This window comes from Mobula birostris, chromosome 14, assembly GCF_030028105.1.
Source record: "Mobula birostris isolate sMobBir1 chromosome 14, sMobBir1.hap1, whole genome shotgun sequence".
Classification (NCBI taxonomy): domain Eukaryota; kingdom Metazoa; phylum Chordata; class Chondrichthyes; order Myliobatiformes; family Myliobatidae; genus Mobula; species Mobula birostris.
Genome location: NC_092383.1, coordinates 38,455,603 through 38,483,460, shown reverse-complemented (window position 1 = coordinate 38,483,460; position 27,858 = coordinate 38,455,603). Strand labels below are relative to the sequence as shown.

Below are 27,858 nucleotides of genomic sequence, written 5' to 3'. Positions count from 1 at the left end.
AAGAGATTCTGCGGTTACTAGAAATCCAGAATAAAGGCTGATTTATACTTGTGCATACTAGCTTGCGCCGTAGCCTATGCAAGTGGGCTATGCCGTTGTGGGCATTTATCCTTGGGCGTTGGTGTGTCTGCGTCGCTCTGCAATTCACCGCCAAAACGCTAGTTGGCGGTGGGGTTTCTATGCCACTGTGTTGAGTTTCCTCGTGTTGAAACTCAACATGAAGAAACTCAAACTTCAAACAATGATGAGTACAACTAAAGGAGTGTGAATTTTCTGTGCTTGTTCGGCCACTGAGAGACATGGACGAGGAAATGCATTTCAAATATTTTCCAATGTTGGCAGGTAGATTTGATGATTTGGTTCATCGTCTCCAACCATTTATTTCGCATCAGTGTATGCACAGTATACTCTGAGACTGGCAATCACCATTCAAGTTTTAGCTTCAGGTGGAAGTCAATAGGCTGTAGCAGCTAGCTACAAACTGGCGTCCAGCACAGGGTCCTCCATAATTTCGGAGGTCTGTAAAGTTTTATGGAAAGCATTCCAGCCAAAGTTCCTTCCCTGCCCTTCAGTCGCCCAATGAGAAGCTATTGCAGTGTAGGAGGAAATGCGATGCTACCAAGCGGACCAATCACAGTTGTTGCGGTCTGCGACGCCGCGACGCATAGCTACATTTTGGGAGAGGTGCGCGTTAGGCTACGGCATAGGGTTGGCATAGAGTACAGCATAGGGTACGCTGCTACGCCGTACCTACAGCATACATTTGACGCACAAGTATAAGTCAGCCTTAACACTTACAAAATGCTGGAGGAGCTCGGAAAACATTCATGGAAAGGAGTAAAGAGTTGACATTTTGGGCCAAGACCCTTCATCAGGACCCTTTCCATAAATGCTGCTTGACCTGCTGAGCTCCCCAGCGTTTATGTGCCACTCCTATCATTGCAGAGTTTATTCATGATGTCCATTGACTTAAATTTTTACCAGAGTCAATCTCCAAACGAGAAATAGTCCATCCCATCACATTTCAAATCATAGTCAGGGGCTTAAACGGGCTTGCTTAAAGAAAACCCTGGCCAATTTAAAAAAAAGACATATAACCTGTAGCACCAGAGGACCCAACACACTAGACCACTGTTATACTAAAATAAGGAATGCTTACCTTTCCACGCCCAGACCACATTTCGGTAAATCTGATCACTTGGCTGTTCATCTCCTACCTGAATACAGGCATAGGCTATAGAAATTAAGACAACAAAAAAGTCACGGGATGTAGAGGAACGACTACAGGATTGCTTCGAGTTGGTAGACTGAGCCGTATTCAAGGACTCATCTATGGATCTGAATGAATATACCATGGTTGTCTCAGACTTTATAACAGTTGTTAATGAGTGTGTCCTCACAAAATCATTTAGTGTCTTCCCCAAACAGAAGCCTTGGATGGACCATGAAATCCGCAATCTGCTGAGGCCCAGATCAGAGGCATTCAAATCTGGTGACCAAGAAAGTCACAAGAGGTCCAGGTACGATTTCCAGAAAGCCATCTCACAGGTGAAAGGCAATTCCAGACTAAACATGAACCAATGAAGGACACTATGCCTTCAATGCTTGCTTTGACCATCAAAACATGGAGGAACCATCACAAACTCCCACACCCCTGATGATACTGTGATTTCAGTCTCTGAGGCCAATGTGCAAGCAGCCTTCAGGAGGGTGAACCCATGAAAAACATCCAATCCAGACGGGGTACCTAGCTGAGTATTAAAGAACTGTGCTGATCAACTGCCTGGAAGATTCACTGATATCTTTAACCTCTCCCTTCAGCAGTCTGAGGTACCACCTGACTCAAGTGGACTTCAGTAATACTGGTGCCTAACACAGCCTCAATAACTATCATCCAGTAACATTTACATCCACAGTGATGAAGTGTTTTGAGAGGTTGGTGATGAAACATATCAGGTCTGATAAGCTGTCCTGGATCCGCTTCAATTTGCCTGCCGGAGCAACAGGTCCACAGCAGATGCCATCTCATCCGCTCTTCACTCACCCCTGGAATATCTGGACAATGAAGATGCACACATCAGAATGCTCTTTATCGACTGTAGCTCATCATTCAATACTATCATCCCCTGAAGACTAATCAATAAGATTCAAGATCTTGGCCTCAATACCTCCTTGTCTAATTGGATCCTTGATTTCCTCACTTGCAAACCCTAGTCAGTTCAGAATGGCAACATAACCTCTACATTCTCCATCAGCACAGGTGCATCACAAGACTGTGTGATTAGCCCTCTGCTCTACCCACTCTACACTTATGACTATGTTGCTAAGCACAGCTCCAATGCTATAATCAAATTTGTTGCCATATCACTGCCCTAGGCCAAATCATCGTATAGAAGGGAGACTGAAAGTCTGGCTTAGTGGTGCCATAACAACAATGCTCAATGTCAGCAAGACCTAGGAGCTGATTATTGGCTTCAGGAGGAGGAAACCAGAGGTCCATGAGCTAGTCAGCAACTTTAAATTCCTTAGGGTTACTATTTCGGAGGTCCTGTCCTGCACCCAGCATGTAAGTGCAATACTAAGAAAGCACGGCAGCATTTCTCCTTCCTTAGTTTGCGAAGATTCGACATGACATATAAACCTTCGACAAACTTCTATAGATGTGCAGTGGAGAGTATATTGACTAGTTGTATCACAGCCTGATATGGAAACACTAATGCCCTTGAATGGAAAACCCTACAAAAGTAGTAGATACGGCCCAGTCCATCACAGGCAAAGCCCTCCCCACCATTGAACAAATCTACACGAAGCATTGTTGCCGGAAAGCAGAATCCATCATCGTGGACCCCCAGCACTGCTACCATCAGGAAGAAGGTACAGGAGTCTCGGGTTCAGGAATAGTGATTACCCCTCAGCCATCAAGCTTTTGAAGCAGAGGGTTTAACTTTACTCAACCTCACTTGCCCCATCACTGAAATGTTCCCACAACCCATGGACTCACTTTCAAGGACTCTTCGGCTCACATTTGTGAGATTTATTGCTTATTTATTTATTATTATTATTTCTTTCTTTTTGTATTTTCACAGTTCATTGTCCTTTGCACACTGATCATGCTCTGTTCTCATTGTTACCGTCAGGAAGGAGGTGCAGAAGCCTGAAGGCATACTCAATGGTTCAGAAACAGCTTCTTCCCTTCTGCCATCTGGTTTCTGACATTGAACCAATGAACACTACCTCACTATTTATTTCATTTCTATTTTAGCACTACTTAAATTTAACTATTTAATATATATGTATACTTACTGTAATTCTAGGCTTTTTCTATTATGTATTGCATTGTACTGCCACAAAGACAACAGTTTTCACGACATATGCTAGTGATATTAACTGATTCTGATTGAACACCAAAGTTGGTGCAGTGTTTAATTGATTCTATTATGGTTATTTCTCTGTTATTGATTTATTGAGTATACCAACAAGAAAATGAATCTCAGGGTTGTATATGATGATATATATGTACTTTGATAATAAATTTACTTTGAACTTTGATGGGGTCAGCATTTTGCTGAAATCCAACTTGAGCATCAATAAACAGCTTAATGGCAAATGCCCTTTGATATCAGAAACATCTTTCACTTTACTGATAATTGATAATGGACTAAATGGGAGATGATAAGCTGTACTGGATTTGCTTTTTATCAACAGGACATACTTGGCTACCTTTCCACTTTGTTGGGCAGATGTTGGAGCTGCATCAATCCAGAAAGTGGAGGGTGCCTTGTAAATTCCAAAGTTTTCAGGTGTCAACTACATAGGGGAAATGGACAAAGAACATAAAACAGCACAGCACAGTACAAACCCTTCAGTCCATGATCGTGACCTTTTAACCTACCCTAAGATCAATTAACTCTCCGCACCCACATAGACCTCCTTGTGATCGCAAATTCCTTTTAGACATTGTTAATGTGGAATGCTGCAAGTCTGATTCACTGATTTATTAATGGACAACAGGGGCAGATGGCAGGGGAGCTGTGTGGCCTTGGTCACAGCAAGGACTGGGCCTCAAGCTGTGGTGTCACCTGTTATACAGCCGCCAGGAGAGAGGCATCAGAACCGGTGCATTCCACAAGGGGGTGGTGTGACATGGCGTCCAGGCTGGAGTTGGTGCTGCCCCCAGTGTTCACTTGGCAGAAGAAAAGTTTTATTGTGTCGATTATAGATTTCTGCGGCATTAATCAACTCAGGGTCTGGACTACTTTTTTGCGTGGCTATCTGTTACTGATATCTTACATGTGCTTGTTATCTTGGGCAGGCTATGTGTGTGTTGTGCAGTGTGTAACTGTTGGCACCATGTTTTGCACCTTAGCCCCAATGTAAAACTGTCTCATTTGGCTTTATTCAGGGGCATTCATGTATGGTTGAATAACAATGAAACTTGAATTAAATTGAATGTTGTTTCATCCATGCGCCTAAGAATCTCTTAAATGTTCATAATATATCTACTTCCACCACCATCCCTGGCAGGGTGTTCCACACACCTACACACAGTATTAAAAAACTTACCTCTGACATCTCCCTTACATTTTCCTCCATCACTTTAAAGTTATGCCTCCTTGCATTAGCCATTTACATCCAGGAAAAATTCTCAAGGCTGTCCAATCGATCAATGCCTCTTATTATCTTGTACATCTCTATCAAGTCACCTCTCATCCTCCTTCGCTCCAAACAGAAAAACCCTAGCTATCTCAGCTAGCCTCATGAGACATGCTCTCCAATCCAGGCAGCACCCTGGTAAACCTCCTCTGTACCCTCTCTAAAGTTTCCACTTCCTTCCAATAGTGAGGTTACCATTCCCATTCCAATACGTCAATCCATAGCCCCCACCACTACCATGATGAGGCCACACTCAAGTTGGAGAAGCAACACCTTATATTCCATCTGGGTAGCCTCCAACCTAATGGTACGAACAGCGATTTCTAGAACTTACAGTAATTGCCCCCCCCATGATCCCTTTCTTCCATGGTCTTCTACCCTCTCCTATCAAGTTCCCCTTTCTCCAGCCCTTTATTTCTTTAACCTATCAGCTTCCCAGATCTTTACCTCACCCCTCCCCCCTTCCTGGTTACACCTATCATCTACTACCTTGTACTTCTTCCTCACTCTCTCCCCACCTTCTTGCTCTAACTTGTCATCTATTTTTCCAGTCCTGATGAAGGATTCTGACCCGAAACATCAACTGTTTACTCTTTTCCATAGATGCTGCCTGGCCTGCTGAGGTCTCCAGCATTTTATGTGTGTTGCTTGGATTTCCACCATCTTCAGATTTTCTCATCTTTTTACAATGCTCCATGTGTGGTCAACCAGTCTGATAAAGCTGCAACACTACCTCACGCAATTGAACTCAGTCCCTTGACTAATGATGGCCAACCAACAAGTTACTTTCTTAACCACCCTATCAACTTGTGTGATGACTTTGGATATGGATCCTAGGATTCCTCTGTTCCTCCAAACTGCTAAGAATCCTGCCATTAACTCTGCATTCTGCCTTCAGATTCAACCTTCCAAAGTGTATCACTTCACACTTTTCTGAATTGAACTCCACCTTCCACTTCTCAGCCCAGCTCTGCATCCCATCATTGTCTCACTGTAACATATGACAACTTTCTACATTATCCATTGTGACGGGGTCCTGAATTACCCCTATGAACTGTGCTTTTAAAAGAGAGAGAGAATGTTGTGGAACACAGACAGCTTGTTAAAAAGAGAGAGAGAAAGAGAGACAGAGGCGAAGACTACTTGGATATGGTGTTATGGTTTCTCTGCAGCATGTTTACACTTTGCAAGGACACTGGCAGCTTCCAAGTTCTTACAGAGAGAGAAGGGAAGAGCTGCTTGATGGACAGCTAGTGTACAGCACAGTGAGATAAATAGAAGGTCAGCTGTTAGACCTACAGACACATGGTTTTGGACATTGAATGAGCTTTGTTGTGTCCACAGAAAAGGTGGGTTTTGGAGGATTGATCAGTGACTCTCGCAGTGTGAAAAGGGTGTGACCGGTGGGGAGTTATTCGTGTGTCCAACCCTTGCCTGGGTTGATAATTCCACCACAGAAGAATGGTCCCCTTTGTTATGGTCACAGTTGGTGACTTTGAAAGGATTTCGGAGGACAATGGGAAGACCAACGGCATCAGCTCACCTGAAGACTCAAATCTCTCCCTCTCTCTCTCCATCACTACTCAACTCAATACCACCAACTGAACTTTACTCATCATCATAAGACTACCTATTTACCCCTAGACTTGAAGAAGCTTGGTTTTCATATATTTCCACACTTACTTATATATAATCATTGCTAACCTGTTCGATATATCTGCATTTATATTACTGTATTGCGTAGCCACTAATAAATACCATTAGTTAATAGCAATACTGGACTCCAAAGTGTTTTCCATTTCTGCTGGTTCTTTAACCCATCACAGGGTACGTGACAAATAACACCAATCTTTTTGCAATCTGCAAACATCCTAACCCACCCTTCCACTTCCTCATCCAAGTTACTTATAAATATCACAAAGAGCAAAATTCCCAGAACAGATCCCTGTTGGTCAGGACCTCCAAGCAGAATGTGTGCCATCTATTACCACCCTCCGCTTTCTGTAAGCAAGCCAATTCTAAAACCACAGAGTCAAGTTTCAGTGGATCCCATGCCTCCTGAATAAGACTACCAAGGAGAACCTTGTCAAAGATCTACTACAACCATATGCATCATTTTCACTGCTCAACCTTCGTCACTATATCTTGAAGTTGAACAAAGTGAACAAATGGTGACACGAAAAAGGATCGAGTGCTTTCCCAGCCAGAAGGGACACACAATGGAAACCCACATCATGGAGCACAGGAGGTGTATCCGTATGGGTTACCCAGAGAAATTGGCGGTAGTAGAACATTGCATTTGCAATGGCCTTAGGATTGACTTCAACAGCACAAAACTACTGTGCCACACCAATGGCTTTTGGGACTGCCTGGTAAAGGAAGCCATTGAAATAAAGCTAAAGGAAAAGAAATTTAACAAAGACTAAGGACTCGCTTTAAGTAAGAACTGGAATTCGATTATAAACAAGTTGGGACAGAGGAAACCTGACTGGACCAATCAGGAGGGATGGACAACGAGGGTGTAAATACCACTGGACTAGACAAGCCCAGGCATCATCCCTGATGAAGATGGCATTTTGTAATCAAAACATCAGTTACAATTGATACTTGTGCCTGGCTGGAAGCCTGAGAAGAGTTTAAATGGTGACACATTGAAAAAGATTCTTTTAAAAATGCTGTCATGATGGTCCCAAATTGCAGTTTTCATCAGTTCAGCACCATCTTGGTCCGAGACAGCTATTTTTAAGAGTTTTTTGTTAGGTTCATAGGGATGGTTTTCGGGAGTTAAGGGTCAGGTTAGGGTTTAGGGGCAAGAATGTGGGGTATTAGAGGACAGGCTGGAGCCTAAGCCTCCAATGTGCATTCAAAGGCCAGTGGCTTGGGTGTGTGAGTAGTTGGATGTCGGGCTGGCTGACCAACAAGCACATTTAGGGTCCCGTCATTGGTGAGATCGGAGTTTGAGGCCTAATTTAACACAGTCCTATCTGCAGCTACTTTGGTGTTCAAGGCCTGGAGATCGGGCTCCCATTCATCATCATGACAACTTTCTTTGATGAATACCGAAGACCAAAGCCTGGAGGTCTATCGGAAGTCCAGGCTGAAGCTCAAAAGTCAATCAGAAGTCGAGGCCCAATGGCTAGAGCCCGAGTCCACTAGGGAGGTTGGGGCCCAGTGTCTGCTAATCCATGAGTCTGCTGGAGGCTAGAGCCCAAAGACAGCCTGTACTGGGGCTAGAGGACTGTGCATGTGTGTGGTGGATGGGAGGGGTGAATGAGGCTTATTTCACTGCTGTTACTTGTTATGTTCTGTATTGCTCTGCTAAGCATTGTGGGCATGTTATGTTGGTGCTAGAATGTGTTTCAACACTTGCAGATTGCCCCCAGCTCATCCTAGGGTCTGTTGATACATTTCATTGTATATTTCAATGTGCATGTAATAAATAAATCTGAATCCAATATGTTGTGAACTCTCTCTAGTCGTCTGATAACACAAGATAAAATGGATTCACACATAAAGAAGCACAGGATGAAAGTTAGTAAACAATGTGTTGTTTGACCCAAGTTTTGCATATACTGAAAACCACACAATTATGGTTGTCATTTGCCATAGAATATACAACCTGAGCCATTCTTGTAGTCTCAGGGTTCATATTTGTTATCTTTTACACTTGTGATCAATGGTGATCATCAGGATGCTGCTAATGAAATATTTCATAAGGATATTGACATTTAGTTTCATGGGACAATGGCTTGACTCTTCTTGTAGATGGGAAAAAATGGCTCAAATTTAATTGCTACCAGTTGAAGTATTAACCTTGTTCAGGCGCAGTTACATATATGCAATGCTTCATTTTTTAAGAGATTCCAAATGGTCTGGAATTCCATGTCATTAACAGTGGTAGTATAGTGCTGTAGTTTGCTGCCCCACAGTCCCCCAATCTGGGTTCAATCCCAAATATCAGTACGGTCTGTTTGTAGTCTCCACATTCTCCCAGGATTTCCTTCAGGTGCTCATGTTTCCTCTCACATCTGAAATATTTACAAGCTGGAAGGTTAATAACTATTGTAAATAGCCTGCAAGTGAGCAGAGGAATCAGGGGAGAATCCACACAAATGTGGTAGAATTAAATGGGATTAGTGTAAATGGATGGTTGAAGATCAATGTGGACAGTAGGCAAAAGGATAGGCTCGTGCTCTACGATAAATACATTTCTGACTTTCAGATGGAGTCACTTCAAAAAATAAAAATACTTGGCCCCATGATATTGTCCCAAGGAATTCCAGCAGCAATACTCTGGGAATCAAATGGCTGACCACTATTATTTTCCTTTGGATAAGGGAGTGTTCTTTCTGATTCTTATTAACTTCAATTTAACTCAAATGAATTTAGTTTTAATCAGGTTTTCCTCTTAATACCATATTTAATCAAGTAACATCTGTTATCAAAGATGTTCAGTAATTTTGAAGGGTCAATAACATTGCACTATCATGTCAGAGGATTTCTCCTGGGTCTAGCACAGAAGTGTCATTACAAAGAAGGCATGGCAGCATCTCTGCCTTTTTGGAAGTTTGCAAAAATTTAGCATATCATCTAAAACTCTGACCAACTTTGAAATATACATGGTGGAGAGTATACTAACTGGTTGCATCACAGCCTGGTATGGAAACATCAATGCCCTTAAACAGAAAAGCCTTCAAAAAGAAGTGGATACAGCCCAGTCCATCAAAGGGAAAGCCCTCTCCACCACACCTACAAGGAGCACTGCCACAAGAAAGCATCCATCATCAAGGCCACCCACCATCCAGATAATGCTGTCTTCTTGCTGCTGCCATCAGGAAGGAGATACAGGAGCTTTAGGTCCCACATCATCAAGTTCAGGAACAGCAGTGATACTCCGGGAACCCCTCAACCATCAGGTTCCTGAACAAGAGTAGATAATTACACTCACCCCAACAGTGAATTGATTCCACAGCCTATGGACTCACTTTCAAGGAATCCACATTTCATGTTTCCAATATTTGTTAATTATTTATCTCTTTTCATTATTATTTTGTTTTTCATTTTGTATTTGCACAATTTGTTGTCTTTTGCATTGGTTACTTGTCTGTGTGCAGCTTTTAATTGATTCTATTGCATTTCTTTACAGTGAAAGCCTGCAAGAAAATGACTCTCAGGGTAGTATATAGTGACATACAAGTACAATAATAATAAATTTACTTTTAAATCACACTCCCATATAGAATTCAGCTCTCCTGTTCAAATATGACCAAAATTAAAATGATATTTGGTACTGAATGGTTCTGGCAGAACCAAAATTGAGAAATGTTAAGTATGTCATGTATGTCAGTGGACCCCAACATCTGGGCCGCAGACCGATACACTGCCGCGAAGAATGCAGTGGTGCAGCGGTAGTCAGAACGCACCCACCACATCTTTAAGAAAAAAGCCGAAATAAACAAGCTAATTAATTAGGTGCTGCCCGGATCAGAGGCGGATCTAGCCCAACATTTACGTGCCTGTGTGGAATTAACTTCTCTATTTTCTAGTGCAGTAGACATAACTAAAGTCAACTTGGCCAGCTTCATGAGGGCCACTACCAGATGTAACCTGACACCAAAGAAGCCACATTTGCTAAATTAAGGTCCAAAAGTAGTTGCTGCCAGACTATACCCAAAAACGTCTCTGCTTTTGGAAATATAGTGACCTGAAATAAATGCTGAAGCACGCCGTTGGGAAGAGTAGGACAGCTGTAAGTGCATCTAATAGTTGGGGCTAAAAAAGAATGTGTACCTTTCCTCAACACAAATACCCCTCTCCCTAAACAAAATGAAAATCTGTCCTTAGCATTCAACAGGTTGTTGAAGAGAATCAGATTATTTGAAATTCTACATAGACATGGAGAAATAGTCATCATCTTCAAAACAAAAATTGGCCATAATGAAGTATATGCATCCAAACTGTCAACCCACAGTTATAAAATGGGTACCGTAGGTTTTCAGATTTCCAGAATTTGCTGCTTTGCCGCTAAAGCAACTTGAATACAAATTTTCACTGAAACAAAATAATTGGGCATCACTGAGTAATGTCTGCATTGCCAAACAATGGGCCAGCATATCCCATATTATTTGGGCTAAGCCCTTGTAAACTAAGGGAAAGCACCAAATTGGAGAACAACATTTTCCCAGCAGCAGGGAATGGTAAAGGCTCAAAAAAACCATTGCTATGTCATACACGTTCACAAATGGATTTTAACACGGATCACTGAGGGAAAAATCTGTCAAGTAACTGAGTAGAAAAGTGATCAGTTCTGTTATGGATAACTTACAATCAATTTTGAAATGAAGGATATTCTCCAAAACTGCACAGTAATCTGCACAAAACTGTGCGATCGAGAATCTCCGGAGAGGAAGGCCCCAAATCCTCGGCTTTGCCTATTGCCGGGGCCGGGGTCAAAGCGCTCGGCAGAGATGGTGCTCAGTCCTCGGTGTCAGAGGACTGGTCGGAGGCTCGAAGTTTTCGGATGGACTCAAGAGTCGACTGTGGTCGGGTGCTTCCAGGGTGCTACATCGGCAAGTTTGCGACGCAGGAAGCTCATGGCAGGGAGAGTTTTTCTTCCTTCTACCATCTGCGTGAGATGATGAGACTTTCAAGAGACCTTGAGACTTTTTTCAACCGTGCCCATGGTCTGCTTTTTATCAAATTACAGTATTGCTTTGCACTGTTGTAACTATATGTTATAATTATGTGGTTTTTGTCCATTTTTCAGTCTTGGTTTGTCTTGTGTTTCTGTGATATCATTCTGGAGGAACATTATATCATTTCTTAATGCATGCATTACTAAATGACAGTAAAAGAGGACTATGTGTCCTCATAATCTAATCTAATTAATAACAGGATAGATGTGGCGGACTCCACATACAAGCACTACAGATAACATTGAAGTATTCATAGCCACCTTCAGCTAGAATTTCTGAATAGCTCATCATTTCAACTTCCTCCTGGGATTCCCATTATCACAGAAGCCAGTTACCATGCAATTGCATTCACTCCAGACTAAATGTCGAAATGGCTATGAGATAATATAACCAGCTATCGGATTTTAAATCTGTATTATAGAACTACCCTCTACCCTAGGTATTAAAAAGGTCATCTACCCAATAATACGGAAAATTGTCCAGTTATGTCCTACTTACAGAAAAAAAACAGGACTAATATAATCTAGCTCAATCTACTTTCAGTCATCAAAGATTTAGCTGTCATAATTTAGTGAAGGATGACTGTCAAGTAGTACATGTTAACACCAACACAGCCATGGCCAGGTTACATTTGCCTGGGTGATAAGGCTCCAGACTTCATCACAGATTTAGTCCAAACATGGACAAAAGAGCTGAATTTTAGATGGGAGGTGAGAGTGGCTGTCCTTGATATAAAGTCACCACTTGACCTAATGTGGCATCAGGGAGCCCTGGGAAAACTGAAGTCAATGAACATCTCAGTGAATTTGATCGTTGTTTGAGATTGTGAGGGCAAAGCCCTTAAAGCAACTATCTTCAACTGCTTACCTCCATCGTACTCATACAACATGGAGACAGGTCATCTGGCTCACCAGATCCTCACAGTGGGCAACTGGAAGAACTGCTGACCCATAGCTCCAGCAACCCAAATTCAATCCTAATCTCTGGCATTGTCCAAGTGGTGTTTGCACATTCTCTCTATGACTACGTGGATTACTCTCACACCAGGTCACAGAGTCACAGAGTCGTAGTGCAATACAGGCCATAAAACCTAATGAGCCCAAGGTAACCGCAGTGCCAACCCAGCTGGTCCCAATTTCCTACATTCAGCCACCCCTCCATGTACCCTATCCAAGTCTTTCTTAAATGATACCATTGTTCAAAGTATGCTTATTATCAAGTATGTACACCACATAAAACGCTAAGTTTTATTTTCTTGCAGGTGGCCACAAAACAAGAAAACACAATAGAATCCATGAAAAGCCCTACTTAACAAAGACTGTCAAACAACCAATGTGTAAAAAAAGAACAAATCATGCAAACTATAAAAAAAATTAAACAAATAATACATAAAACATGAACTAAATTCTCCAAAAGTGAATCTACAGTCAGAATCAGAATCAGGTTTAATATCACTGGCATTTGTCATGAAATTTGTTGTTTCTGTGGCAGGACATTGCAATACATAATAAAAAAAAACCTATGAATTCCAGTTAGTACAGGTTGACCACTGATTGTTTGTAAACTGATGGGTCAGCACCTTTTTTTTAAATTTGGATGAAATTATTAGACATAGTTTACTGGGTGGCCACCAGATGGCACTGTGTATAGCACACAGCGCCATCTGTAGCAAGATTTATCTTGACAAAAGCACACAAGATCTATTTTGACAAATTTCTATTATTTACATTGCACTTGGTGGTAATCCCAATATTCTGTGCTTATTTTTGCTTACTTTACTTAAATTTAACCCTAGCTATGACTTCTAAGTACAAGTACCAGGGGTGGTGTCAAAGGTAAATATCAGTTCATATCGATCCAAGAAAAGGTATAAATGTTGAAACACTTGGACTAAGGTGTTTCTGTGCGTAAGCTATATGACTTACATGGCATTGGTTCGTCAACTGTGTATGGTATAAAGCTCCAAAGAGAAAAAAAATTGTAATTCTATGCAAACAATGATTCACTAAAGCAAATGAACATTAGAAAAACTACGAAAGTTGGTAAGAGCACTGAGCATGGTCGAGTGATAATTGAATGGTTTCACCAGTGGAGTGATGGAGTCAACTTGTTGGGCAGTATGATAATGAACCAAGCTAAGTTGTTCCATAAAGAACTTAAATTAGAACATGCCTTCAACATTAGTGAAGGATGGCTTCAAAGGTTTAAGAAGCGTCATAGAATTTCCACGCATAAAGTGTGTGGAGAAAAACAGTCTGCAAACCATGAAGGAGCAACCAAGTACGTAGACAAATTTGTGAAGCTCATAGCTGATGAAAATCTCAGTCCTGAGGAGGTGTATAATGCAGATGAAATTGCACTATACTGGTGATGCACACCTAAGAAAACATTAGCAACAGAAGACAAAGATCCCCACAGGATTCAAACAATCTAAGGACAGAGATACCATTTTTGGGTGCTCCAACACAGCATGTACTCAGATGTAAACCACTGGTGACTGGAAAAAGTCAATGCCCTAGGGCTTTGAGAGGTGTTAAAACTTACCAAGTAATGTATCGTGCAAATAAAAATGGCTGGATTACCACCAATATTATGTTAGAGTAGTTTGAAAAATATTTTGTGCCAGAAGCCAGAGCACATGGCATATCTATATGGTTACCCAAAGATTGCAAAATTCTTTTTATTTTGGATAACTGTTCAGCTCACCCCAAAGCTGAATTCCTGTGTAAGAATGATATTTTTACAGTGTGTTTACCACCAAACTGTACATCACCTAACCAATCCCAAGACCAAGGAATACTGTGCTCTCTAAAGACCAAGTATCACTCACTTTTCATGAAATATCTGTTAGATGAGGTGAATGCTGGCAATTCCATACAGATGTTTATTAAAGAATTTAACATGAAGGACATTATTTGGTTCATTGCTCAAGGGTGGGAGAAGGTAAAATCTTCAACAATAAAGAATGGCTTGCATAAATTGTGGATTGCCTTGATGTTTGATAAAGCAACTGAAGAAAAGCTTGACGATGATTTTACAGGATTTCACATACCAAAGAAGAAAGTAGTTGTTCATGATTTCCTTACATATGCAAAACGTGCTACAGGACCAGCTTTCAAAGATACAGCAAGAACTCTTACTGAAGAAAATCAAAGCGAATGAATGATCGTCGACGATGAAACACTTGTTGTACATCACCTTGTGGACTCAGATGATAGACGGTGTTCTGAATGCTGACAAAAACACTGCAAGTGATGAAGATGGCAGCAATGATGATGAAACAGATGAAACTAAAAGACTTACTATTGACAAGTTCATTGAGTTGTTGGGTGATTTAGTCAAAGGGTTAGAGAATGTACCTTCATGACAGAACAAGAACTAATGAATTTTCATTGGATGCAAGAAAAATTACACAGGGAGAGATCAAAACACATAAAATAACTTTGCCTGGATGAAATGTTTAAAAAGCTAACCGAGAAGCAACATTCTTTGTAAGCACAGTAATTAATATATTTATATTTAATTTTTGTTTAATTAATAATCATTTTTAAACTTCTATAGTCCATTTGCCATTGTTATTGCGCGATCTCTTTTAATCAGCAAAAAAGTTCATCTGGCAAGGAACCGAGGGTGCCATAAAATTGGTGTCAACTTGTATATATAAAATAGTTAAATTAACGAAGTACTGCAAAAAAAAAGTAGTGAGGTAGTGTTCATGGGTTCAATGTTAATTCAGAAATCGGATGGCAGAGGGGAAGAAGCTGTTCCTGAATCGGTGAGTGTGTGCCTTCAGGCTTCTTTACCTCCTCCCTGATGAGAAGAGGGCATGTCCTGGGTGATGGGGGTCCTTAATGATGGATATCACCTTTTCGAGGCATCGCTCTTTGTAGATGTCCTGGATGCTATGGAAGCTCGTGCCCACAATGGAGCTGAATGAGTTCACAACTTTCTGCAGCTTCCTTCGATCCCATGCCAGACGGGTGATGCAGCCAGTTGGAATACCACAAAGCCAGCTCAGCACTGAACGCGAATGCAGTCATCCAGAAGCCCAACGGCTGCAGGCCATAACTGTAGAGTCAGTTCAGAGCTGAGGTTCAACCTTACTAGGAACTATTACATCTGACTCAACCGCTTCTTCTGGAAGCTCGATCCATATACTCACCATCCTCTGCGTAAAAGGTTGCCCCTCAATCCCTTTAAAATTTTCCCTTCTCACCCTAAACCAATGTCCACCAGTTTTGGACTCTCCTACCCTAAAGAAGAGACTCCTGCTATCCACCTTATCTTTGCCACTTACAATTTTAAACATTTACATAAAGTCATCCCTTATTCTCCTGTGTTCACAGGAATAAAGACCCAACCTATCCAAATTCTCCCTATAAGTTAGGCCCTCTAATCCTGGCTTATCCTCATAAATCTTTTCTGCATACTTTCAAGTTTAACCACTCTTCCTATAACAGGGTGACCAAACTGTACACAGGGTTTCTAGTGCAGCCTCGCCAATAACTGCAACATAATTTTCCAACTCCTATACTCAATACCATGACTGATGAAGGCCAGCATACTAAATGCCTTTTTCACCACTCTGTCCACGTGTGAAGTCTTTTCGTTGAACTACGTACTGGTACTCTGAAGTCCCTCTGTTCCATTACACTCTCTAGGGCCCTATCTATCATTCATTGTACAAGTCCTACACTGGTTTGACTTTACAAAACGTAATAACTCACTCTTACCTGTATTAAAATCCATTTGCCAGTCAGCATATTTCCCTAACTTATCTAGATCCCCTTGTAATCCACAATAACCTTCACTATCAACAACACTTAATTTAATATCATCTGCAAACTTACCGATTAAGCTTTGTGCATTTGCATCTAAAACATACAGCTGCAAGAAAAAGTTTGTGAACCCTTTGCAATTACCTGGTTTTCTGCATTAATTACTCATAAAATGTGGTCTGATCTACATCTCAGTCACAATAATAGACAAACACAATCTGCCTAAACCAACCAATTGTTCTTTTCATGTCTTTATTGAAAACATTGTTTAATCATTCACAGTCCAGGTCGGAAAAAGTATGTGAACCCTTGTACTTAACCTCCATTGAACATTTCCTGTAGCTGCTGATCAGACTTGCACAATGGCGAGGAAGAATTTTAGACCATTCCTCCATTAAAAGCTGTTTCAGTTTATCGATATCTCTGAGTTACCTTGCACGAACAGCCTTCTTCAGGTCAAGCCACAGCATCTCAATTGGGTTAACTGGCCATTCCAAAACATGAATTTTCCTATTTTTAAACCATTCTGTTGTTGATTTACTCTTGTCTTTCAGATCATTGTCTTGTTGGAACATCCAACTCCTATTAAGCTTCAGGTGACGGACTGCTACCCTGGCATTCTCCTGTAAAAAGTCTTGATACAATTTTGAATACATTTTTCCCTCAATGGTTCTAAGCTATTCAGGCCCTGAAGCAGCAAAACAGCCCGAAACCATGATGTTCCCCTCCACCATGCTTCACAGTTGGGATGAAGTTTTGGTTCTGGCATGCAGTGACCTTTTCCTTCCAAATGTAATGGTATGCATTTCAACCAGGAAGTTCAAATTTTGTATCATCTGTCCACAGAACATTGTCCCAGAAGCATTGTAGAACATCCAGATGCTATTTTGCAATCCTGAGACTTGCAGCAATGTACTTTCTTGGAGAGCAGTGGTTTCCTCTGCAGTGTCCTTCCATAAACATCCTTCTTGTTCAGTGTTCTTCTTATAGTGGACACATGAACAAGATGTAGAGATTTCTGCAGGTCTTCTGTGTTACCCTTGGATTCTTTTTCACCTCCTTCAGTACTGCACCCAGAAGTTCACGTACTTTTTTGAACTTAAGACTGATTGTTTAAATGGAGAACTCAGCATTGATGAGAAGTACAATTGTTTATGTGTTATTAGTTTAGGCAGATTGTGTTTGTCTGTTATTGTGACTGAGAATAATGAATAACAAGGAACCCAACATCGACTTCTACAGCATACTAGTCAACAATCTCTAAATCAAAAAACAAACTTCAATCACCATTCTTTGCCTTCTACCTCCGAGCCAATTTTGAATCCACTGAACGAGCTCTCCCCGGATTCCTTGAGACCTAATCTTCCAGTTTAGGTTTATCCCCCTGCCATTTGCAAACATGTGTGTGTTGGTGGGTTAACTGGCCACCGTACATTCCCACTGGATCCAGTGACAGCCAAGGGAATATGGAAGAATAAAATGGGATTAGTATAAAATGGATGCTTGAGAGTTTTCTTGCTATATGACTAGGAACTCTTTTGTCTCTTTCACCTCAGACAGTTGAGGAAGTTTGGTATAGGCCCCCAAATCCTAAGGACTTTCTACAGGGGCACAATTGAGAGCATCCTGACTGGCTGCATCACTGCCTGGTATGGGAACTGTACCTCCCTTAATCACAGAACTCTGCAGAGAGTGGTGAGGACAGCCCAGTGCATCTGTAGTTGTGAACTTCCCATGATTCAGGACATTTACAAAGACAGGTGTGGAAAAAAAGGCCCGAAGGATCATTGGGGATCTTAGCCACCCCAACCACAATCTATTCCAGCTGCTACCATCCTGAAAACGGTACACAGCATAACAGCCAGGACCAACAGGCTCCGTGACAGCATCTTCCACAAGGCCATCAGACTGATGACCTCACGGTGATTTGAGTGTACTCTACATTACACTGACTGTTCTATTTATTATAATTATAAATTACTATGATTGCACATTGCACATTTAGATGGATATGTAACATAAAGATTTTTACTCCTCATGTATGTGAAGGATGTAAGAAATAAAGTCAATTCAATTCAAAACTTTAAAACTTCTTAACTGTCATGGAAGTACCTCTTCCATCACTCACAGTTTCAACCAACTTGTGGATAAAAGAGTTCTTCCTCAAATCCCCACTAAACCTCCGACTCTTTAACATAAACCTATCCCTGTTGGTCAAAGATGCCTCTGCTAAGGGAAAATCTTCAATTTTATCTACACTCCACAATTTTGTACACCTCAAGTAAGATCCCCCACTTGGTTTCCTCCCATGTTCCAAAGACATACGGGTTTGTAAGTTGCAGGTATGTTATGTTGGCACCAGAAACATGACAATACTTGCAGGCTGCCCCAGCACATCTCTGGACCCTATTGATCATTAACACAAACGAGGCATTTCAATGTATGTTTCAAAGTACACGTGACACATAAAGCCAATCTTTATATTTTTATAAATCCTTTTTATCTCTTTGATTTGCTTACACATTTGTTCTTCCATCTCCTGCTGATTACTTGGAGGAATGTAGTTCACTTAGGCCCTTGTTTCTTTTCTAAACTCTGCCCATTTGTCCTTTTGATAAACACTTCTTCATGACTCTAGTGATAGATTAGTTGTCGAATATTGCAATGCCAATCCCTAAAGTACACACCACAACTGTAGAGTCTACATCCTAGAAAACATTCCAGTGTTTTCTAGGGTGTCTGAATGATAGCAACAGTATCACTTTCCCGTGCATTACTTGATATCCACAGTTCATACATCTTTCTTGTCAGAATCCTTGCAATAAGATAGTTGCAGTTGAGTTTTGCATTTGTATCTTTTCAAGTTTATGTCTACTGTCCACTGTACTTAGTTTTGTTTCTTTATTTGGCAGCCTTTAGAGTGCCTCTCCACTTCTTGTTTCTAAGTTCTACCCCACTGAACAACTCCATGCCATCCTCCTCCCATACCAAGAACACCATCTCTAAATACTATTGTATGACCATTCACTTCATTCACTCAGTGGAACCCGGTGTGGTCATTTGCTGCTGTGGCCCTCCCGCTCCGAGGTTCAACAGGTTGTGTGTTCGGAGATATTCTTCTGCACACCACTGTTGTAGCGCGTGGTTATTTGAGTTAATGTCGTCTTCCTGGCAGCTTTTTTTTAATACTTTATTTTCAAAATTTTCAAAAAAAAAATGAAATCAACAAGAACATACCAGCTCAGACATGTATAAAAATGAAATAAGCAAAAAAAAAAAGACACGGCATTAGAGGGATGCCTATTGTAGAAAGTGCTCAAAACTACTAAACATTAAATCTCAAATGAGGGCCGTGAGAAATCAGCTGGGGGGAAATTGCTCATCCACCCCAGGCCTCATCCAGGTAGGCAAGAAATGGATCCCAGATAGCTGAAAATTTTTTAATTGAATTGGTTCTCAAGAACCGAAGTTTCTCCATCTGTATGACTGAAATCATATCAGCCATCCATCTCCGAAAGGAAGGGGGAGAAGGTGATTTCCATTCCCTCAAGATAAGTCTTTAGGCAACAATCATCCCCAGCATCAGACACTGTTGTATGGCTGCAGGGAAACAAATAGTAGATTGCGCGCAGCCAAATATAGCGAGACCAGCTTCCAAGGGGAAGGATCTTTTATAGGCCTTTGAGTATCAGTCGACGCCGTGCACAATTCTGATTTGATGAAGACAGACATGAGAAGCAGAGGAACATCTGGAAATTTCTGAAATGCCCAGTTCGCTGCCGCTGCTACTGTGCCATCCAGAATCTCCGGAGAGAAGGCCCCAAAATCCCCGGCTTTGCCTGCTGCTGGCGACCGAGGCTGAGGTCGAAACGTTCGGTAGAGATGGTGCTCGGTACTCGGCATCGGAGGGCTGATCAGAGCTAGAAGTTTTCGGACGACTCAGAGTCGGACTGTGGTCTGGTATGGCAGGGAGAGTTTTCTTCCTTCTCCCGTCTGCGTGAGATGTGGGACTTTCGAGAGACTTTGAACTTTTTTACTGTGCCGTGGCCTGCTCTTCATCAAGTTATGGTATTGTTGCACTGTTGTAACTATATGTTATAATTATGTGGTTTTTGTTAGTTTTTCAGTCTTGGTCTGTCCTGTATTTCTGTGATATCACACCCGAGGAATATTGTATCATTTCTTAATGCATGCATTACTAAATGACAATAAAAGAGGACTGTGTGTCCTCATAATCTAATCTAATATTTTGGACCAAAATCCAGTCAGTAATGGGTAAAACCAAAAGGTGTGTGACAACGTGGCTTCTGTCCCTTGGCATCTATCACACATTGGCAAGACAGAAGGGTAAATCCTGTGCAATCTAAGTTTAGAGTAATGGAGATGGTGGACAACTTTCAACTGGATCAGTTGATGCTTGCTGTTAAGAGAGCAAGCCTGTATCATAGACGATGCTGATTTATCCCAGGCAGCTTTGGATAATTCAATGCCCAACTCCTCTCTCCAGGTGTCTCCAATCTTCACAGTAAACACTGCAGTGCAATTATCAAACAAATGTACGAACTTAGAAATGAGATGCCTGGAGTCAGGAGGGTTCTTTAAAATATCAAGAAACATATGTTTCCCTGGAAAAATTTCAAAACTACAAATCTTAGATTGAATGTAGTGTCTAATTTGTAAGTAATGAAAAAAGTGTGAATGAGGCAGCTCAAAATTCTCTTTCAGCAGACTAAATGCTGCAAACCGTCCATCTACGTACAGGTCTTCAATAGAAACTAGACCCTTCTCCCTCCAAGCATGGTAGGTTTTATCTGACCATGCTTGGAAGGAGTGATTGAAACAGATTGGTGTTTGTACAGAGGTCTCTGGTAAATTCTAAGCTGATTTAGAATTCTGATGGAATTTTTCAAAACAAAACTCAAACTTTTTGAAGTCCCAGGCTTCTCTAACTTAGAGAACAGCATGGCTGGCAAGGAGGAATTGACAACAGAGTTAGACTCCATACATAGCCACAAGGGAGTCCCAGGGGCTAGGTTATCCGGAGCCCCCTATTGCCAAAACATTAAAGCCCTCGCATTGACAGCCCAATAATAGTGTCTAAATACAGGTAATTCCAGCCCTCCGTCAGACTTGGGCTTTTGTAAATGAATTTTCGAAATCCTGTGATTCTTATATTTCCAGATATAAGACAATTTTATGGAGTCCGATTCTTTAAAGAAAGCTGATGTAAGAAAAATGGGGAGATTTTGACAAAGATAGAGAAATCTAGGAAGGGAAACCATTTTAATTGAATTTATACGACCAATCATGGACAGAGGGAGGGTTTTCAAACTTTCTATGTTCTGTTTAAGTTTTGAAATAAACTCCGCGAAGTTTAATTTGAATATTAATTTAGAATCTTTGGAGATTGTCAAGCCAAGATAAGTAAAGTGATCTTTAACTACTTTGAACAGGACACTTTCCAAAAAACCCCGCGTGCAGTCGTTGGAGAGGGGCACAAAGTCACTTTTTGTCCAATTGATTTGAGTATCCTGATAGTCTGCCAAAAGAGGTGATTAAATCTAGAAGAGGGACTGACTTTTCTGAGTTTTGTAAATAGAGTATCACGTCGTCAGCATATAAACTAATAAGTGTTTCAATACCTCCTACCTTCAAACCCAGAATATTTGGGTGACTTCTTATTTTTAAGACAAAGGGCTCTACCACGATGGCAAAAAGGGCCGGTGAGAGAAGGCACCCCTGCTGGACTAAACGGTGTAGGGGAAACACAGTTGACTTGTCACCATTAGTTATAATAGAACACATTGGGCTGGCATACATCAGTTTTACCCAAGATACAAATGACTCCCCAAACCCAAACCTGTACAGTGACTGAAACATGTAAGGCCACTCAATCTGGTCAAAAGCCTTCTGTGCATCAAGGGACAAAATTGCTGCCCCACTAGCTCTCCCATGACCAGCATATATAGTATTAAGGAGGCATCTGACATTGGAAAAAGAGAACCTACCCAGGACAAATCCTGTCTGATCAAGATGAATGATAGACGACAAACACTTATTTAGTTGGTTAGCCAGCATTTCAGTAATTACCTTTCTATCGAAATTCTGAAGTGCAATGGGCCTATAGCTGGCCGGGTCCATTTCCTCTTTACCTTTCTTTAAAAGGAGGGAAATGTTAGCCTCGTACAATGTTCTAGGCAAGGCTTTATCTCTCTTAGAGCAAGATATCATTCTGAGGAGAAGTGGGGCAAGGATATCACAGAATTTCTTATAAAATTCATAGCCAAATCCATCCGGCCCAGCAGCCTTGCCGGACTGAAATGACTTAATGGCAGAAGTTATTTCTTCCAAAGTGAAGACAGCATCTAAGTCCTCCCTAGCAGCGTCACTAAGTTTCTACATTACAAAAGAATCAAAGAAGTCATTCAAATCAGACAGAGGCTACGTCCACACTACGCCGGATAATTTTGAAAACGAAGCTTCTTCTCTTCGTTTTGACCTTCCGTCCACACTGAAACGGCATTTTCAGCCCCCGAAAACGGAGATTTTCAGAAACGGTCTCCAGAGTGAATAAATCTGAAAACGCCTAATATCCATTGGAGTGTGTACGGGATCACCGGAGCTTTTTAAAACCGCTGTCATGACGTGCTGGAACAAATGGTGGCAGCGCAGCATTTCATTGTTTTCTTCTTATTCTTCTTCTTATTATTATTACTACTTTATTGTCGACAATTGATACTAGAGCATACAATCATCACAGCAATATTTGATTCTGCGCTTCGCAGAACCTAACAGTTTCAGAACAGACGGCAACAAGACTGAAGCCAGAAGACTTAGAAATGTACTCACCAAATACTTGACCCACAGCTTTACTGAATAAATAAGTATTCTCACTTTGCCCTGTTTTCTATCCTTGCTTGTATGAAGGTGGTTTACCTATTTATGCAAGTACTTCTCTGACAATAGATGTGTAACAGCCTAACGTAACATTGTATGGAAATACAAGATAACACTGATGCAGACATGTTTTATACATTTAACAAGGTACTTTATTAATGCAACAGAGTTAGTCAGTTTTTCAATGTTCGTCGTCAGTCGGGTCATCCTGTCCGAGAGCTCCCTGTCGGTTGCCTCCATATGCCCCAGTATTTGTTTAAGTCCTCCTGCGCGAGAGCCAAGAGCAATTCCTTTTAAGTTTTTCTACTCCGTAACTGGACAAACACGTACTAAGTATGCCGTTTCCTCTGCGCTTGTTTTCTGTATGTCCTGCGCGTGCCAAGTACAGGAGATTCGCCCAAATATCGGTGTTAGTGTGGACAGAGATATTTTGAAAAACACTTAGTGTGGACGCCTGTCGTTTTTACTCGAAACCGGCGTTTTCAAAATTACCTAGCATAGTGTGGACGTACCCTTGAGTGGCATTGCATTTAGAGGTGTAGAGTTCGCTGTAAAATTCTTTAAAACAGTCATTTATCTCCTTGGGGTTAGTTAACAGGGCACCCGCCCTTGATCTAATGCAATGAATTGACCTTAGGGCCTGGGCGCCCCTGAGCTGCCGTGCCAGGAGCCCCTCAGGCTTGTCCCCCATTTTAAGAGGAGGTTATTTATTTGACTACCCAAGATACAATTGTACTCATATTTAAGCTTCATTATTTTATTATAATCTTCAGAGGATTTCGAAGCCTGGTATGCCACTCTCCCTCTTAGCAGCAGATTCATATGAAATTATATACTCACGAATTACAACTTTTAATGTCTTCCTGGCAGCTTGAACCAGCCTGGCCGTTCTCCTCTGACCTCTCACATTAACCAGGTGTTTTCGCCCACAGAACTGCCGCTCACTGGATGCTTATTGTACCATTCTCTGTAAACTCTAAAGACTGTTGTGCATGAAAATCCCATGAGATCAGCAACTTCCCAGATATACAAACCACCAAAACTACTCCACTGTCAAAGTCATGTAGATCATATTTCTCCCCATTCTGATGTTTGGTCTGAACAACAACTGAATCTCTGCATGCTTTTATGTATTAAGTTGCTGCCACGATTGGCTAAGTAGATATTTGCATGTACAGTTGACCTTCACTAATCCAACTACCTGTAATCCGGTTCCTTCCATAATCCAGCACTGATTTCAAATTTTCCGGGTAACTGTAATTTCAAATTTCCTGGGCCACCGTACCAATCTGCTGCACATTGTTTTTGTTGCTCTAGATCTGTTCACGTGCTAGTGCACTCTTATAAGCAGAGACAGGCGATTCCTGCTTGTTTTTCTGCATTTATTAGTATCATTGGCTCTTTTTTAGCCCCAATTATGGGCCCAGTGAGTAAAGGAAATGCACCTTGTGCTGTGAAGTGAAAACACCGCACATTATCCATTAAAGAGAAGGTTGAACTCTTGAAAAAACTAGACAGTGATGTATTGGTGAAAAGCTTGTGCGAGTGTTACAACATTGGCTCTCCCACAGTGTACGATATAAAGAAACAGAAAGAAACAGGTTCAATGTTTGAGTCTGCACCTGGTGAAGACACTGGAAATGACTTTACAGGCTTTAGAGTTTCCAAGGTAAAACAGATGATACCTGAACTGCTTTCTTTTGCTCAAGAGCTAACTAATCCTGCTGCCAAGGATCTTGCATCAAGGTTCAATGATGACAATGTTGAAGAATGGATGAATATACATGAGGATGAGCTTACTGGTCATCATTATACTGACTCTGAAATTGTGCAGATAGTTGTACATCCAAAGAGGGAAGATACTGGAGGAGAAAGCAGTGATGAAGATGAGGAAGTTGTAGCTGAGAGACTTTCTATTGACAGGCTAATTAAGTTGACAGGTGAATTGCTGAAAGGATTAGAGCAAAGATGTTTTATAGCTCAGCAAAAACTAATGAGTGGTTATATGCTGCAGGATAAGCTAATCAGAGACAGACCAAAATATATGAAACAGCTTACCTCAGAAGATATGTTCAAAAATATTGCTAGAAAAAGTGCAACAGGGGAGCTAACACTTCAAAATCCAGTGCCATCAACTTCTGCTCACCCAGATGTGCTGCCACCAACATCAACAGTTTTTGAAGAAACTGTTGTGCCAGTTTCAGTACCAGTTCCTGATGCTTCACTCATTTTTCAAGATGAAGATGTTGATGATCCTGACAACCCCACACCTGCAGACATGTAACTTCACTTGAAGGTATATTAAACGTCTCACTTTAGAAGCGGAAGTGCTCAACTTTTCTGTACAAGTTAATTACAGTATGTTTACCTGTACCCTTTATTACTGTATGTTTACCTGTACCCTTTATTTTATCTGTGCCTGTACAGTATACTACTTTACTAAAATTCCACTTGCTACTTATTTAATATTTCTGTTTCATTATTATCTAAAGTACTGATTTACATGATATTTTAAAGCTTTAATGAGGTGGTTAGCTATTGCTTAATGTGATTCTTCTGTAATTTCGGCATTTCACTAATCCGGCACTCCTTAGGTCCCAATGGTGCCGGATTAGTGAAGGTCAACCTGTATAAAGTGGCCACTAAGTGGACACTCTCCCAAAACTCATCACTTCACACTTGAAGCTCAAATTTCACCCGTGGTTATTCTGCCCTATTAATACTACCCTCACTATCAACAACACAATCAATTTGTGCATCAGCTGCAAACTTTAAAACTTCAAACTTCTTCATGTACATTTCAATTGTTACTGTACAGAAATAAACAGCAAGAGTCTAAACTCTGGAAGCTTGTGACCAGTTCTGTACACAGATAACAAAGGTTCATTTATTGTCAAAGTATGTATGCAGTACACAACTCTGAGATTGTTCTTCTCCAGACAGGCATGAAATGAAGAAAAACCAAGAAAGTCACTTCAGAGAAAAACAGCACACCCACCATAAAATCAATCCTCCGCTCTTTCTTTGCCTCCTTTACCAAATCAATTTGTATTCACTTTGCCCTAACTCTTATGAACTCTAATTTTTGGAACACCTTCCGATGAGAAAGAGCAATAAAGGTTGAAATTCCCTTGTCCAGCACCTTTGGAAACAGCATGGAGCACAGAAGATCCAGACCACAGAAATTTCCCCCAATCATCTTCCTCTGAGTAGGAGAAATTCTTTTTAAGTATAGACTTTTCTGAGATCACATAAGGATTCTGAGAACTGTCCATAAACCTAGGCTTCAGTAAATCTGAAACACTGTTACTGAGATTGCAAAAATTAATTGGCTACAGATTAGTGCAGATCTTAATTGGATCTCCATTGGATCTAGTTAATTATTGTTCTACTGATTTAAAACATGCTTAACCATAGGAACATGGTTCTCAGCTAGCTCATGGCTGTTAAGCGTTGTTGGCTCCGCATCTCCAGGTTGAAATAAGAGCCCTCCAGACCGCTACTCACCTTTCCAAGTTAAAGGGATAGGAACATTTCTTCTACTCTACAGCCCCATCCCTATCTTCCGGCTCCTTCATCCTTTCTCCTGCACTTCCAACTAACATCTCCGACACACAATCACTGGCCCCAATATCAGTAACTCCCACCCCCCAGTGTTACCCACACCCCTCCCCAACATCGAGGGGCTGTCACACACATCTCTCACCCTCCCCCACCCCAATGACCTGTGGGCATCACTCAGCCCCCTAAACATGCCATCACAGTCATCACCCACCCTACTACTGAACAGGTGTTACCCACCCCGCTGACCCCGCCATCAAAGGAGTGACACCCAAACCACTGACCCCCACCATCAAGGGGGTGACACCCACCCGCCACAGCAACAAAGGGGGCTGTCACCCACCATCTCTGGCATCAAGGAGAAGGGTGGGGGGGTGTCACTGAGCCCCCAACTCTCCCCAACAGCATCATGGGGTGGGGTGCTGTCACCCCTCCTAAACCCCACAGCACACCCTAGCACCGCGTACCCCTCCTGGCATTATTCCCCTAACCACCTCCCCCCTCATTAAAGGGGGTAATAATCAACCGCCTTTTCCAAGCATTAAAGGTGTGCCACCCACACCCTCTCCGGCATTACGGAGAGGAACGCCCCACCCCCCCACCCACCATCGGCGTCAAGGGGAGGGGCGTTGCCCAGGCCACAGCTCCACCCTATTCTGCTCCCTCCCCTCCCGGCCCCACCTTTGCCCCCACAAAGGCGGTATCAACGGCCTACCCCCCCCCCGGTACCGCCCACACACTCCCCGGTACCGCCCCCTCCTCACTCGCTCCCACCCCAATGGCCGCCATCGTCCCCTCCGTGACAATAAGCGCCGAGTGTGTGAGGTGCAAACTGACGCGGCGAAGATGCGGAGGCCCTTACCCTGAGCGTCGCTTTCCTCCGCGGGCGGGCACCGCTCCTAGCACCCTCACCTGCCCGGAGCCGGGTGTCACCGGATTGCTGGCGGCCGTGAGGGCCACCGAATCGGACACATCCGAGCTCATCCCCGCGGCCATGAGGAGCGCGCCCCTCACCATCAGTGCGCAGACGCGAGCCGCCGCGCGTTCCCGGATGGCGCAGCCAACGGGGGCGCTCGAGCGCGTTGCTCCTGCATCCCCTTCCCATTTCACGCTTCAATTTCCCCGTCATACCCTCACCTTCCCTTTCTACGCACTGTCCATCCTCCCCCATCCCTTTCCCTGTTCATCTTTCCTCTCCTTCCTTACCCATCACTCTGCTACCCCCATCCTCTCCCTCATTCAATCCTCCTTTTGCTCCCTTCCCTCCATTCCTT

The 27,858-nt window shown here is 42.1% G+C and overlaps 1 protein-coding gene across 5 annotated transcripts in view; it reads right to left on the bottom strand.

Annotated features, from left to right (window-relative positions):
• Window positions 1-27,587, bottom strand: part of arnt2 (aryl-hydrocarbon receptor nuclear translocator 2) — a 393,077-nt gene extending 365,490 nt beyond the window's left edge. For 3 of the 5 annotated variants that reach the window (XR_011889078.1, XM_072278401.1, XM_072278402.1), the window contains exon 1: window positions 27,447-27,587. Coding sequence is in view for 2 of the 5 variants with exons in the window: in XM_072278401.1 (XP_072134502.1) it covers window positions 27,447-27,580 (134 nt within the window). In the remaining 3 variants the exon portion in view is untranslated. Of the gene's footprint in view, window positions 1-9,451; window positions 9,478-27,446 lie in introns of those variants that run through there. The other 2 variants (XM_072278403.1, XM_072278404.1) reach the window with 2 other exon arrangements.
• Window positions 27,588-27,858: the final 271 nt, after the last annotated feature.